Source organism: Stegodyphus dumicola, chromosome X1 (genome assembly GCF_044657685.1).
Source record: "Stegodyphus dumicola isolate Sdum_Otavi_A_Nest chromosome X1, ASM4465768v1".
NCBI lineage: Eukaryota > Metazoa > Arthropoda > Arachnida > Araneae > Eresidae > Stegodyphus > Stegodyphus dumicola.
In genome coordinates this window covers 177,285,899-177,300,775 of record NC_140780.1, presented here as the reverse complement: position 1 = coordinate 177,300,775, position 14,877 = coordinate 177,285,899, and the positions used below count along the sequence as shown (strand labels likewise).

The window sequence follows — 14,877 nt, the reverse complement described above, 5'->3', positions numbered from 1 at the left end:
CGAATTTATGGACTGACCCAATAAATTTAAATTGCTTTCATTGTCAACTCATTCCTCTGTTATCAATCTTATTCAGCATTGGAAGAATGAAATAGATGGTTTTAAAGCATAGAAATTAAAAAACTTGTGGTGCAGATCTATTTTAATACCAATTTATAAAAAGGAAAACGACCAGAGAGATTTTAGAGATTACAGCAAGTATACTATGCAAAACTATGGAAAGAATAATTGAAAGAAGGTTAAACTGGTATATTGACAATTTTGGATCTGCAGCTAATAAGAAAGCAGGATTTAGTACAGATCAACTAACCAACATGTTGCTCTCCTTAGCCAGATGGTAAAGGATGCATTGGACAAAAAAAACATTCTATAAGCTATTTTTGTAGGGCTAAAATCTGTTCATGATTTGGTTTGCAGGGAAAGTATTTTGTTCAAGCGATCTAATTTTGGTATCCTTTAGGCCTGTCAATTATGTTCTACTGGTTCAAAAGTTTTCTCGGCCAGAGAATCTGTAGAGTACGAACTTTGTAATCTGACCTATAAAAGATTAGTTATGTCAAATGACAACTTTATGCAGACAATTTGTTTATCTGGACTGAAAAATCACAAAAAACAAGCTATATTAAAATCTGAAACTTCTTTAAATCAGGCTCTCAATAAACTAAGCGAATGGTGTCATGTTAATAATATGGAAGAAAATATAGAAAAAAACTGCATATCAAAACTTTTACCCTCGCACACCAACCGATCAAGCTGGATTTATTTTATCAAAACCTCCCTCTTCAGACCAAACACTTGTCTTATTTGGGTATAATTTTTTTACTGTAAACTGACATTGAAAGAGCATGTTAAAAATATGAAACATGTTAAAGAGACTTACTTTATGGAAAATTTATGGCTCTAAGTGGAGATGCTGCAGAACAAAGCATGACCTGACCTATGATTCCTATATTTTGCCACTTATTACTTACTGTTCCGAACCTTTGGTGGCGACAGGTAAGCAAGTTACTCATACCTTGGAAAAATTCCATTCCAAGGCCCATCTTCTCATCATGGAAGCTATTTAAGACAACACTCATTGATATGCTTTTGATATCAACCCAACATGAGTACTGAATCAGTGATCAAAAAGAAGGCACTAATTTTATGAGAAAAGATCGCAAGACTACCAGATTATTCTCCCCTGTGGAATAGCCGTTTGTAATCTCCTCATGGAACCTTAAAACCCAGTATGGTTTCCTTCAGAGAGTTTGTCATACGAGAGAACAACTAGGATTGAACTGGGAAATGGAAAGTCTCATCAAGTTACAATGCCTGAAGGAGGGAAGTCCATGGTTAGGATAAACCTATCAAATGCATTTTCTAAGAAACAAATAACTTAATTTCAAATGCTGTAGCCTTGGAGACTATTCATTAATTGTGCCCAGATAATGAGTGACTACATGTGTTTACAGACGGCTCCATGTTAAATGACCGTATCAATACTGGCACTGGCATCTTCTGCAGGCTTTTCTCATTTTGCACTTCTGTCAGAAGGTTTAAACAGCCTTTGACATGATCTCTGCAATTCAAATTGCCTTGTCACAGCTCTAATGCCAATCTGAAAAATATTCATGGGCTGTTATACTATCAGATTCTAGAATTACCCTCCTGACCATTGTCTCATCTGAAGCTCCTGTTTCAGCTGATATTTAAAATATTCATCTCCCTTAATGATTTAATCAAAATCCACAAGAGGTTGCTTTGCAGTTGGTACCAGCACACTGTAGACTCAGGGTAATGAAATAGCTAACTCCATGGCGAAGAAGGTAACCAAAATTACTCAAATAACAGATACCAATTCCTTTCTATACTGCCAAATTTCTAATCCACCATTGGAAATAATAATAATAAAAAAGCTTAGAAATGGCACAATTCAGCCGCAAAAAAATTCAGCATGTTATGTTCAAGACCAGAAAAATCTAGCCAGATGTGATAAAACATATGCAACTCTACTTTACAGTTTTAAATTTGAATTTCATTTAAAATATTGGTCTACATACTTTTAATTATAGTAATATCCAAAATGTATTCATAACAAAGGCAGTACAGAATCCTACTGGCATACGAAATTTAAAATATTGCTCAGTGGTTCTAAATGGGGGCAATTTAAATTACAACCTTACATTCACATTGGATTCATCTTGTTTACTAAACTGTCTCAGTTAAAAAGAATGATAGAACATCCACAGTATGAAATCTCTAATAAAACCTACTCCAAAGTAATAAATAAAAAAAGAGTGAAAAACTTGTAACCCTCAAAACCTGCATATAATTTATGCTGCACACACATTTGGAGATTTGAATTAAACAAATAAAATTACAGATTTAGTCAAGAACTCAAACAATTTGATGTCAGATGGGTTCAGGTAACTTCCTCAGGAGCAAAGACACCTATAAGACTGGGAAGAAACAGTTGTTACAGTCTTGAGTTCTCGACTAATCCTATGCCAAACAAGGTTATTATTTTGCTAATTTTGTTTCATTTTGTAATGTTTCTCTTCTGATTTGATTTTAAAACAACTAAAATTTAATATTTCCACCTACTTAAACTATAAATAGAATTTGCTACACACACCTAACAAAAACATTCCTGTGGCTTTCTTCAATTGTTCCAAGATTTGTTTATACAGACATATTGTGCAATTTATAAGATATTTAAGAACAGTATCTAGTGAACAATAAAAATTTCATGATTGTGGCCTTTCCTTTTCCAGAATACAATTATAAAAGTTTTACAGGAAGAATTTTTCACACACACATTTCAAGTATAAAATCAAGAAATCATGAATAGCTTATCACTGCAAATATGCACGTGATTCTTCATTGATCAGTGATATAATTTTACTGGCATTTGCTGAAACAGACAGAGATTAATAAGATATAAGTTATGCATTCATATAAAATTATTATCATTCAGAAAATTAAATCAGAAATCAGCAATTAAGTCAGAAAATCAGAATATTACACAAACGCAAGATATTATTTAAAAAACTAAGTTTTAATGAACTGCTCAATAAATTACTGCTGCACTTCAATTTTAGGTTAAAAAAAACCTACCAAGATTTTACGAACAACTTTCATTTGAAGTGCAAATCTTTAAATTACTAAATGCATTCCACCTACTCTTTTTTGATGGCACTTTTTTCCCAGAATCTTTCGGATTCAACAAGAATTCCAATATTCTCAAGACTATTTCTTCCTTGGTTCCAGAACGCTCCAAATCTAGGACTTCACAAACATGTTTGAGAATAGCTGCAGTTAACCTGTTAAAATTGAAATTTAAAATTATGCTAAATAAAAAAAAATCACTGAAGAAATTGGAATAAAAGAAAAATTTATCGTAACTTTGGAAGGCATGTGGTATTAGCACTCAAACTTCACATTTTTCTTACAGAAATGGTTGCTAGAAAACATTCAACAATTATCTTGATTATTTAATTAAATCATTAATTAGATTTATTGATTAAATTAATAATTAGATTTATTGAATCTGGTGCAGAAGTTGGACTTTGCTTAGAACCCTGTTTTGAACTCTATTATACTAAACTGCATTTCTAAGGTAATTTTCCCTCAGCGCTTTATATTTTCTTAAATTTTATACATTTTACATTTTTATATTATGCAATAAATAGAAATTTACTGTAATTTTCAACTGAAATTTATTTTAAAAAAAGATGTTTTGGTGATAACATCTGAAATTGGTTTTTCTGGCAACTTAATTTCTCATGATAAAAAATATTTTCTAGAAAGAGAAAGTGCACCTTTCGATTCTCCAATAAACACAGATTTATAATATATATATAAAACCAATTTTGGAAGCATTTTCGGTCCACAAATTGAGCAGTCAGGGGGTTAAGCTCCGCTACTGAAAAATACAATATTCAAGCTTCTACAGTTACATTTAAAAAACATGACAATGTCATGTTACCTAGTAAAAAATGCAATATTGCATTTCCAATAGACAAATTAATTAATTACCTTTAGTGCTCCCTACTTCTCTCTTTAGCACATGAATAGTACTTGGATTTATTGTTATACAGAGGAATACATTACACAAGTTATCACAATTAAAGAAGGTGGGGGAAATTTTTACAATCTAATGAAAAATGAACAAATAAAATGTCTTTTTTCCATTCAGAAGAAAGGATATTCACTCAAAGCATATGATGAATCAGCAGTAAGGACTTAATTTGCTTATTGTTAAGCACTGCCGGGAACTTAATTTAGTAAAACTGCTATTTTTGCAGATAAATAAAACCAGACATGACAGAAAATTTTCAGAACAAGAGTGGACTCTTAACATGTAGCTTTTTACTAGAAGACCCAGAATGAATCTTCTAGTGTCATGTTGTGAGCAGGTCAGACAACAGGAAGACGGTACGAGTAAACCCTAAAAATTACAAAAACCAGTTTGTACAAATGCATTATTTAACATAAATTACCATATTTGCCAGCTGATTAATCTCAAAGCAATGAATATACAAATATATTAAAGGCATCATAATTTTATGCATGCTGAATCTGGCTCAAGTCAGTTAACGATGCAAGACAATCATTCAAGTAGTATCTTCTGTCCACATATTCTGGTGCAATACCTCATGACAATCTAACCTGAGAGCACTTACAAGGTTAGAACGACCTTTTCAAGGCTTTTCACACTGTTTTTCAAATTATCCATACACACCAAACTGCCCATGGATATTCAATTCCTGCAATTCACTGCACATTTGGAGACTTCTTCCAAATTCAGCATATTTAAGTAACAATCTTTTTATGCGATGAAGCTGTGGTTAAAATTGATAGTAAAACTGCACTGTAAAATGCAGGGCATGTTATTCATTGTCTTGAATTTATATGAAATATTTCACTATTGTCTATATGTCACATATATGCAAATTTGATGACATTTAAAACATGAATCGTTACTTGAAAACGAAGAGCATACAATGTATTCCTTGCAGTTTCGGTTAAATCCCCTTTCCTCGAGACCGCTCAGTTAAAACACATAAATTTAGAAATTTTCATAAGTTATTTCCTCTTAATTTTTAAGAGCTGTATGCAGCTTGCTGCTTCCAAAATAATGAACCAGAGGAAAATTTTCAATTTTTAAATTCCTAAAGACAATTTGATTTTAATTTCCGATTGTTTGAAAAACTGAGACAACATTTTATAGTCATTATATCCTGTATTGTCTCCTGAGACACATACTCTTCCAGTCATGTCCAAAAAATCACCCTACTACAGTATGTCTTATCCTGGTTTGTTTTATTACTGTTTAAAATCAAAAACATAATAATTAAAAAGACCGGAAATTCACATTGCAGTCTCACAACTAAGGAGTTTAGTATTAAAAATTTGAAAGTATTAAAAACTTTAAAATTGTAAACAAACATAAAAATAACAAAACAAATGATCCTATACCATTAATTAAGCCTATAACAATAAATTAAAAATACAGTCAAAAGTCTTTAATCTGGGCTCGTTGGGACTTCAGCGATTCTGGATCATCATTTTTTCCAGATTATAGATCATCAATTTAAATCTGGTAAGATGGCATGCAGAAATTATAAAATTAATAATATGAAACGGTAATTTATGAAATAAAGAGCAATTATGATGTAAAGGGTATCCAAATTTACAAAAAAAAAAAAAAGCTTAATATTTATTTGTTTACTTTATTAAACATTTCTTCCAATGCGTGCATGCGTAAAGCATACATTACGCATAGTCGAAATTAGAAAATTGCAATCAGAAAACTATTTAATATGTATTCGTGATATTTATAATGACGAGGAATTTGATTTAAATCATATCAAAGACGGAGTACATCGAGATGACATACTACATTTAGTAAGGGATTATAAGCCGAATAAAATAAAAACATCTTCCCTGAAGATAAGGATAGTGTGCCGCGACGTTCCCCCCCCTTGAATAGCAGCGTGAAATTGATAAACAGATTTTGGAATGGTTAGAGAAGCAAAGCATAAGCCTTTATCCAATTTTTGCAGCAATTCCACTTTTTGTTTGACGGACATCGAAACATGCTTCCGCTTTGTAGATCCCTTGGCAGCTCCAGAATCGGAAATTCTTTTCGACATAATCGAAAGTTCAAGCTTACTTTTATAAAATTGCTCTAACAGTCTGCAAAAAATAATAAGCCGGATCCAACTAGAAGATTAAGGAACAGCGCAATCTGCAACATTAACTGAACTAGATAATTAGATAATTTTAGCTTAGCTTATACTGTCTGTTATACATTAAATGCGCATGTATAAACACATACGCGCATGCGTAAATGCATACGCGCAGAAAGTTTGTAGCTTTGAGGTCCGGATTATAGATCATTCCGGATTAATGACTTTTGACTGTATAATATTAGTAATGAAAATTTAAATTGTTAAAAGTACATTTATTGCTTTTAAGACAGACACCATATGAATTAATTACCGGTTGCTTGGTATGTTAAAAATAAATGTTGAAAGTTTTTACGCTCTTGACGAATGAAACGGCTATGCACAACGGCACCTGAAAGATGAGTCTTGCTTCGTCCAGGGGGGAATACATTGCTTTTACATCTCTAAATTTACTAAAAGCAGGCTGATTCTACTCTCTGAGAATCCATTAATAGATGACAGATGACAGAAAGTGAAGCTTGATGCTCATTGGAGAACTGGAACACAATGTTTTCAGGCATATATGCTCTTGCACATAAAGCAGAAGTGTGCCATGTCTAACCGACGAAACAACTTTGGTTTTCTTTCATGCGTAATATAAAGAGAAACTAAGTACTTTCAGATGCCAAAAATCATTTTTTGGGTGCAAATGATGAAGTATTAAGACAAGCTACTGAGAAATTTTAAGAATAGGAGAAAGGTCGGGTTAGCGGGAGTAGGGTCGGAAATCGGAAGTCTCTCATCTAAATCCAGAGATTTGGCAGCTCTGATAGTATAATATTTTAATAACTAAAACTTTCAATGTGTACTTTTAAACAGTTCATGCAATGAAAGAATTTGACCTATAAATAGATAAACCAATTTTTGTGCTCCAGAAGCATGTGTTTCATGAAACAAATGTCTTATACAACAAATGAAAAATCTTGACAAAACTGGAAACTTACCTTTTTAAAGTACTATATAATGAATTTATACATTACAGAAACCTAAATTTAGATGCAATTTTTTATTTATTTAATATCTATAAAATTAATTTAAACAGGCACCATTTTACTTAGATACTTATAATTTTTCATTATCTAAAAGTAATGTGTGCAAATTCTATTTCTCTTACTTTTCAACAACTGCTTTTTTACGTTCATATTCCTGGGAATTCTTTTCAAAAGTAAATCCACAAAACTTTCGAATGTTTTTCTTTATTTCATTGCCCTAAAATAGAAAACTACATATTATTTGGCCACATTTGTTTCTATAGTGTTTTATAAAAAATTTTTAATGGGTCACATAACATATATTTCAAAGCCTTATAAAGCATTTAAAAAAAAAAAGACATTGTTATCTTTTTTAACTTATTGTAAAAGAAGAGCATTTCACTTCATCTAAACATAATTAAGAAGGGGGAAAAACGCTTATATAAAACGTTATGCATTACTTACAGATCCCACTCTGTTGAACAGGATTTTGTGTAATGGTTTCAAATCTGGCAACTTGTTTCTTTGTATCTGGAATTCAACTGTATTAAAAAAAAAAAATTACACTAAGCAGCTATTACTAAATTTGGACACAAATCAAGAATACAAGCTATTCCTAATTAAAAAGTTATAATAGTTTCAAAACAAAAAAATGGATATGTTGAAATCTAATGCTTTTTTCTTTTTAATTAGTCACACTCTACACCAGCGATCGTCAACCCTTAGAACTTCACAGACCACTGCATATATAATTTTATATTTGGCGGACTACTAATATGAATTAAAAACAAAAACCTTAACTAAGACCTTAAAACAACATATTAATGTGCAAAAACATTATTCAACTTTCCAATACATGTAATTCTAATTTCCACTTGTTAATTTTCGAAACATTTGGTGTTCAGCAGCATGCCTTTATGGAAATTCAGATTACGCCCCTGATGAAAAGTACAAGCAGCTTCACATTTCTATATCACTAAAAAGGAACTTCACGAAAAGCAAGAACAAATTGGCAAACGCAAAGCAATATCAATAAACTGAAAGTGTTATGCTGCCAATTTTTAATTGTTGTAAACATAATAATCCTTGTTTACTCAGCACTGGTGTCATCGACCAACAGTTAGACAAAACAAAAAAGGAAACTTCCAGTGATGTAATTATAAACAAGAATACAGATGGTTCTCATAAAATCTATCAAGTTGCCTATTGACACGGAGAAAAACTGTTAAACCCTTATCACATACGATATTTGTTGCCGGAACAAAACGTTTGCAGCATCAGTTCTGAGAAACGCCCTTTGGCGAAATAGGATTACCATCTTCACTAGGTAAACAGGCTGAAAGCCAAACAAGAATCAGTTATCGCTCAGATTGGCGAAAGTGACATTTCCTTTCAAGTGACATTCACTTCTTCGTGTTGTTTTGTATTACTCACACGCTTTTTGTTTTAAACTTTATTGTTAGTAATGGAAGATAATAGAAAGGTGATTGCTATCAAAGTTAATCACTTTGATCTCCCCTCTGACACTTCAAGTAACAGATAAACACACTTCTGGTTACAGTAATCAATTACATCAGTAATTGCCAAATTCTGTATACACTAAAAATAGTTTACCCTCTGAGCGTTACGGGTTTAGCTCTGAAATTTCAAAGTTCCCCAAAATGTCATGAATAAGTGATATTTTCCTGATTTTAATTAAAAAATGACTCTTTCATTTTTTACCTTGATTCTTTTTCTTCCAATAATACATTCAAACTGAAACCCGATACATTAAAAGCTAGCAGAAATTTTCATGTATAATGAATGTGGACGGCAACCTTCCGCACGGAATTCTCCGGTCGTAACGCTGAGAGGGTTTTAAAACGTGTGCTGGATAAGTCTATTTATCAGACATTATTTATGTGTATTTTCTGTTGTCTGAGTTGCAATGAAAATTTGATGGCTCACTGGAAAATTTGTGACCTGGTGACTACCTTCTGACCTTGACTAACTTTATGGCTCAAAATTACTGTTCTGTTCATTCAAACAAACAGACAAAAAAAAAAAAAAAAAAAAAAAGAACTTTTATGACAAAAGTCTATATGGCTGATATTTACATCCTCACAGCCAATAAATACTATTCAGCAAAATGAAGATCAAATAAAGTATATGAATACATGAGCAATCAAACATGCGCGAGTTGTTTACTGTCTCATAGAACACTCGGTAATACACCTAAAACACATTAATTATAGCAACTCTAGAAATTAGGTGGTGCACATCATGAGTTTGTTTTATGTGATTACGGCAGACGAGGGATATCCCTTTGTAGAAGATTTTTTAAAACTGGCTCGTATACCAGTTACAAATGGGGCAAACCAAGGAAACGTCATGTAGCCAGCCCATTCGCGGCATTCTAACCTGAGACAAAACTACCAGTGTTTAACGACACTTCAGCCACTAGTACGCCCGTGCACTTAATTAGAAAGTGCAATTCATTATGTAAACAGACATGAAAGTGATAATCAGTTGTGCACTGTTTTAAGTAATCAAATGTTATAAATGTACAGCTGTTACATTTCTTATTATTTATTAGTCATGTTTTTATTACATAGATCATACATATGATATAATTATGAATTAACCCAATAACAAAATGTGTACACTCTTTAGTACTCAAATACTCATAAATTACACTCACGTTTGTGAAAATTGCAACACCATGAAGGACTTACGCGAGTGAGCTGAAATTTTCAGGAAATGCAAAGTAGCACATGATATGCAAATGATTAGAATTGCAAATCCGTAGCGCATGCGTATGCTGAGCAGCGCCCTCTGAACGGCTGATGGATCCGAATAAATAGACGGCTGTAGCGAGGCGTGTATGGTTATCGGTGGTTATCTGCTAGTGGTAAACGTTAACTCAATCTGTACTTATGCCTCGTCGACGAAAGAGAGCGAGATTTGAACAACTTACAGAGTTTGAACGAGGGAGAATCATCGGCCTTCGTGAAGCTGGATTGTCGTATCGTGCAGTAGCCTCTCGTGTGCAGCGTAACAGCAGCACAGTGATGCGCGTTTGGAAGCAGTGGACGGACGAGTGTCGGACAACTCGGAAATCCGGGAGTGGACCCCGAAATGTGACATCAGCTCGCGATGATAGACACCTGGTCCGCATGGCGCGGACGGACCGTACAGCTTCCTCTAGACAATAGGCAGCACTGTGGTCAATAGCTACAGGTGTTTCATTGTGTGCTTCATCAATTCGTAGACGTCTGCTGCAGTGTGGACTGCGCGCACGGACTCCTTTATACAGGATCCCCCTAACGCACGACCATCGCCGCCTGCGGCTACAATGGGCCAATCAGCATAGAGACTGGCGTGCTGATTGGCAGCATGTCGTGTTTTCTGACGAATCCCGCTTTAATTTGTGGTACCATGATGGCCGCATTCGTGTCAGACGCTATGCCGGTGAACGCCACCTTCCGGAGTGCATTATCGAACGCCACAGTGGACGAACACCCGGAGTTATGGTCTGGGGCGCCATAGCATATCATAGACGATCTCAATTGCTACGAATTGTGGGCAATCTGAACAGCAACCGGTATATCCGTGAAGTTCTACAGCCTGAAGCTGTTCCCTTCCTTCAAAGCTTGCCAGGCGCTTTATTTCAACAGGACAATGCCCGCCCTCATACTGCTCGGATTGTTAAATCCTTGATTGGTTGAACGTTCGAGGAACACGTCTCCAGCCGGAACATTTTCGTACAAGTCTTAAAATGTTGCTCGTAGCCGGGACATGTTCCTCCTAGCTAAACGAAACATTTCTCGGAAGCCTCCCGCTTAAAGCAGTGCGACTAGAATCTCGTTTCTCGGAATTGTCCCGGGTAAGCGCGCGCGTAGGGCCATTATGAACGACTACAACAGCATATTTTTGTAATTCAAAAAGAAACAGAATTCCAGTTTGCACTATTATTGATAACAGCAGCATATCCATGGATGCTAACTCTCACTTTCAAATGTAGCTAGATACACCTGCAAAAGTAGCTAAAAAATCACTAAATTCAGAAGGAATTTTGCTAACAGTAATAGCTAAAATTTTTAAAAAAAGTATAATCCATACTCCAAAATAGGTTTTGTTACTCATCACTTTTTAAACTGAATCTTCATAAAAATAGAAATGTCCTAATTTTTCTGCAAACCATCAAGAAGTTTTCACGGACCATTGGTTGGCGACCACTGCTTTACACCATAATTTCAGACAGATAAAAAGCAGTACAACAAAAAAATGTCTGCGCCTTATTTTAATATATCAAACCTTACTCTAAACTTGAAAAATTAAGTGAAATAAATGCAATTAAAAACTACTTTTACTTTTTGACATACAGCATAAAAATAAGCTATTACCACCCTTTTTATTGCATTAATCAAACATTATAAAGGTGGGCTATCCAACTTTATAATGTCCAACTGTGAAGTGCTGTTCAAAATTTTCTGATTTTTAAGTTGTGTCCCATAAGCTGATAAGTATTTCATAAAAACACAACAATAAAAGTAATAAATACATATAAGAATGTAACAGCACAACCTCCCTAAAACAACTACATAAGGTTCTAGATGAATCTGATGTTCTAAGTTAACAGTGTCTTTGAAAAAGTTCAAGACTGACTACTTGCATTCTAAGAAAATCTGGTCACAGTCAGAGGTAGTCACTATATTCACGTCTGAGTTGATGCACACACACAAAAGCCAAAAGCACCAGGAATAAACTGTAATATCACACTAGAAACTCATGTTTCATGCTAGATTATCTTTTGCAATAAATTTTGAGCCGAAACATTAAAAAGGAACCCCCAAAAACGAGATGCAGCTATTCTGCACTTCATTGCTAATAATTTCTGAAAATCTAAATGTTCTATAACTTTCATTTTAATTCTTAGGAGATACTTTTAAAAATTCCAAAGTCAACTAAAAACTGTGGCAAATTAGCAGGTTGGAAACACTTCTAAAGCAAATTACATATTTCCATGCTTCGTCTTTATTAGTAATAACAAAATGATCTTTCTTAAAAAGTAATGCATCAATCAAGTTATATTTATTTGGATGCAGCTGAAATATTTTCCAATCAAAATATATTGGGCCATATATTGGCCACTAGATGGTCTTGATGCCTATTATCCGGCAACACATGCCCGACTGTCTCAAACGAATATGTGTTTATAATGCGACATTCAGCTTCCACTGTTTGTGAAAAAAGTTTTCTAATTTGTTGCTTATGTAAAAAGTTATAGATTTGAAAATTGATGAAATATCTGAAGAAATACATTATGTGATTCTTTACTATAAAAAAGGTAAAAAGACTGCAAAAACATGCTGAAAAATTTGTGAAGTTTATGGTGAGAATGCTGTGAGTGAACGAAGGACCCAGGAGTGGCTTGCTTGATTCTGTTCTGAAAATTTTGATATCAAAAATGCACCTCATTCTGGTCAGTCAGTCACTGAAATTTTGCAACTGGTGGAGCAAGACTGGCATGCAAGCTGTTAGGAAATAGCAGAGGCACTAAACATCAACTACATAACAGTTTGAAATCATTTGAAAAGAGCAGGTTACAAAAAGCTCAATGTTTGGGTGCCATTATAAATTGCAAACTGGTGCCATCTGGCGAAACCATCAATTTGGCCCTGTACTGTGCACAACTCGACCATTTGAACGAAGCAATACAGAGAGAGCGACAAGAATTGGAAAAAGAAAGGCAGTTGTGTTCTAAGAGGAGTTTAGAAAGGGAGAGATCTTTGATGACTTAAACAGAACTTGGTTAGGAAGTTTTGATGCATCTACCATATAGCCTGAACTTAGCACCGTCTGACTACCATTTTCTTCAATCTCTGCAAAACTATCTTGATGGAAAAAAATTGGTTGACCGAAGAGCCGCTGAAAATTACTCGCCCGAGTTTTTCAACAATAAACCACAGAAGTTCTACACTGATGGAATAATGAAGCTACCCAAAAAATTGCAAAAGATCACAGATAATAATCGTCAATATGTACTTGATTAAAATTTATTTTCAATAAAGAAAATTTTTGTTAAAAAATGTACCAAAAAAAGCACGAAGACTTTTTATACGACCCAATAGAAAAGCGAGACTACTCTAAACCTCTAAGCAGCAAGACCGTTCATATATGGCCTAGAATATCTTTTGCGATGTCTGTAAGAACATATATGTGCATATGCATCTTCAAATATGTCCAAATACTTAAGGCAATAAATATATTAAAATGCACACATACAGTTATAACTACCAGGGATATTTTGGCATTAAAATCAAGAAAATAGCTTTCTCCTGACAGTTTACGGAAAATTGGGCTTTATTAGGGAAACCCCATGCCTGTCAAAGAATTAATTATGAAATCTATACTACAACAACAAAACAAAAAGGATTACCATACTGGAAGTAACCTAACACTCTCACTGGAAATGTGGACATACGTGATAATGAAATAAGAAAAATCTATTACAAATAAATATAGTGTATAGTAAATAAATATAGTATAATACACTCTATGATGATGACCTATGCTTTCATGTGAATTTGGTTTTATGTGTGAGAAGTCATCTTAGAAAGTGACTATTAGTGATAATTTTTTATTTGCCTTACAGATTTATTCCATTCAAAGCTCTTGAGATTCAGCGAGACAAATATTGAATTAAAAATTTACATTATTGAACGTGTTATATTATTAAAAATATAAAAGAAAAACAAAAAGTTGGGGAACAGCCTCCCTCCCAATTTAGTTATCTAGCCCACTTTAATAATCAGAAAGTAAATACTGGGTCAGTAGATCTAAAATAATACTGTACACTCAATACTTATTTGATAGACAACAGTATTGGAAGGATGTATTTGTGGAGCATTTGTTAAAGAAACATTTAGAAGAAACAGGTTTAGAAAACATTTTGTTGACATTTCGATAATGGAAAGAATTTTCAGCAAGGAAAAATTCTTTTCAAAGAATTCAGTAACACCTTTTACAGGAAGTTGAGCAATTAAAAAAAAGAAATGGAATTAAGATGTTTGTATATCCAAAACTCACTGTAAACAAGCATTATACGCACACAGCAAAACAAAAAATCCAAGCACATTGAACTTACAGCTAAAAATGGTAGAACACTAAAGAACCAAAAGAAAGAAAAGAAAATCAGTCTGCTGAGAAAACATTTACCTAAATCATGCCATATTTCCAAAAATTCACTACCATCAGTATGACATCTTCACCATCATTAATTATCAAAACTTTTATCCTGATTTTCAATACACAAAGTTCTCTTACTTAGGTTGCAGTAACCAAATATTTATTGGCAAACACGATATTGCACGAAATTGGGGGAAGGGAGAGTAATCAGTTTGGACGGTAACATATCTTTCTATTCCGAGTTGAAATGGACGCAACATTTCATTCTGGCTGAAAAGAAACACACTGAATACTGCTAAACATAACATGTACCATTCATAACTGTTGGAATTCATGATTAAAAAAAAAAGGTCACTGAAAATAAAAAGAACTTATCTATGGAAGGATTTTGAAATTCTTTCCATGGCAAGCAAAGTTAACAGGGTTTGTACACATTTCAGCACACGGAAATAAAGTTCTTTTAAGGACCACTGATGAAAAAAATTAAGGACCTATGAGCAAATGGGAACTGCATAAATTCA

At 33.6% G+C, this 14,877-nt stretch overlaps 1 protein-coding gene across 2 annotated transcripts in view; it reads right to left on the bottom strand.

The window, feature by feature from the left end:
- Window positions 1-14,877, bottom strand: part of LOC118204675 (protein DEK-like) — a 114,678-nt gene that overhangs the window by 56,238 nt on the left and 43,563 nt on the right. For both annotated transcript variants that reach the window (XM_085807816.1, XM_085807817.1), the window contains exons 4-6: window positions 7,652-7,728; window positions 7,330-7,424; window positions 3,166-3,305 (exon numbers count right to left, since the gene is read on the bottom strand). In XM_085807816.1, coding sequence (XP_085663942.1) covers window positions 3,166-3,305; window positions 7,330-7,424; window positions 7,652-7,728 — 312 coding nt within the window. The remainder of the gene's footprint in view (window positions 1-3,165; window positions 3,306-7,329; window positions 7,425-7,651; window positions 7,729-14,877) is intronic.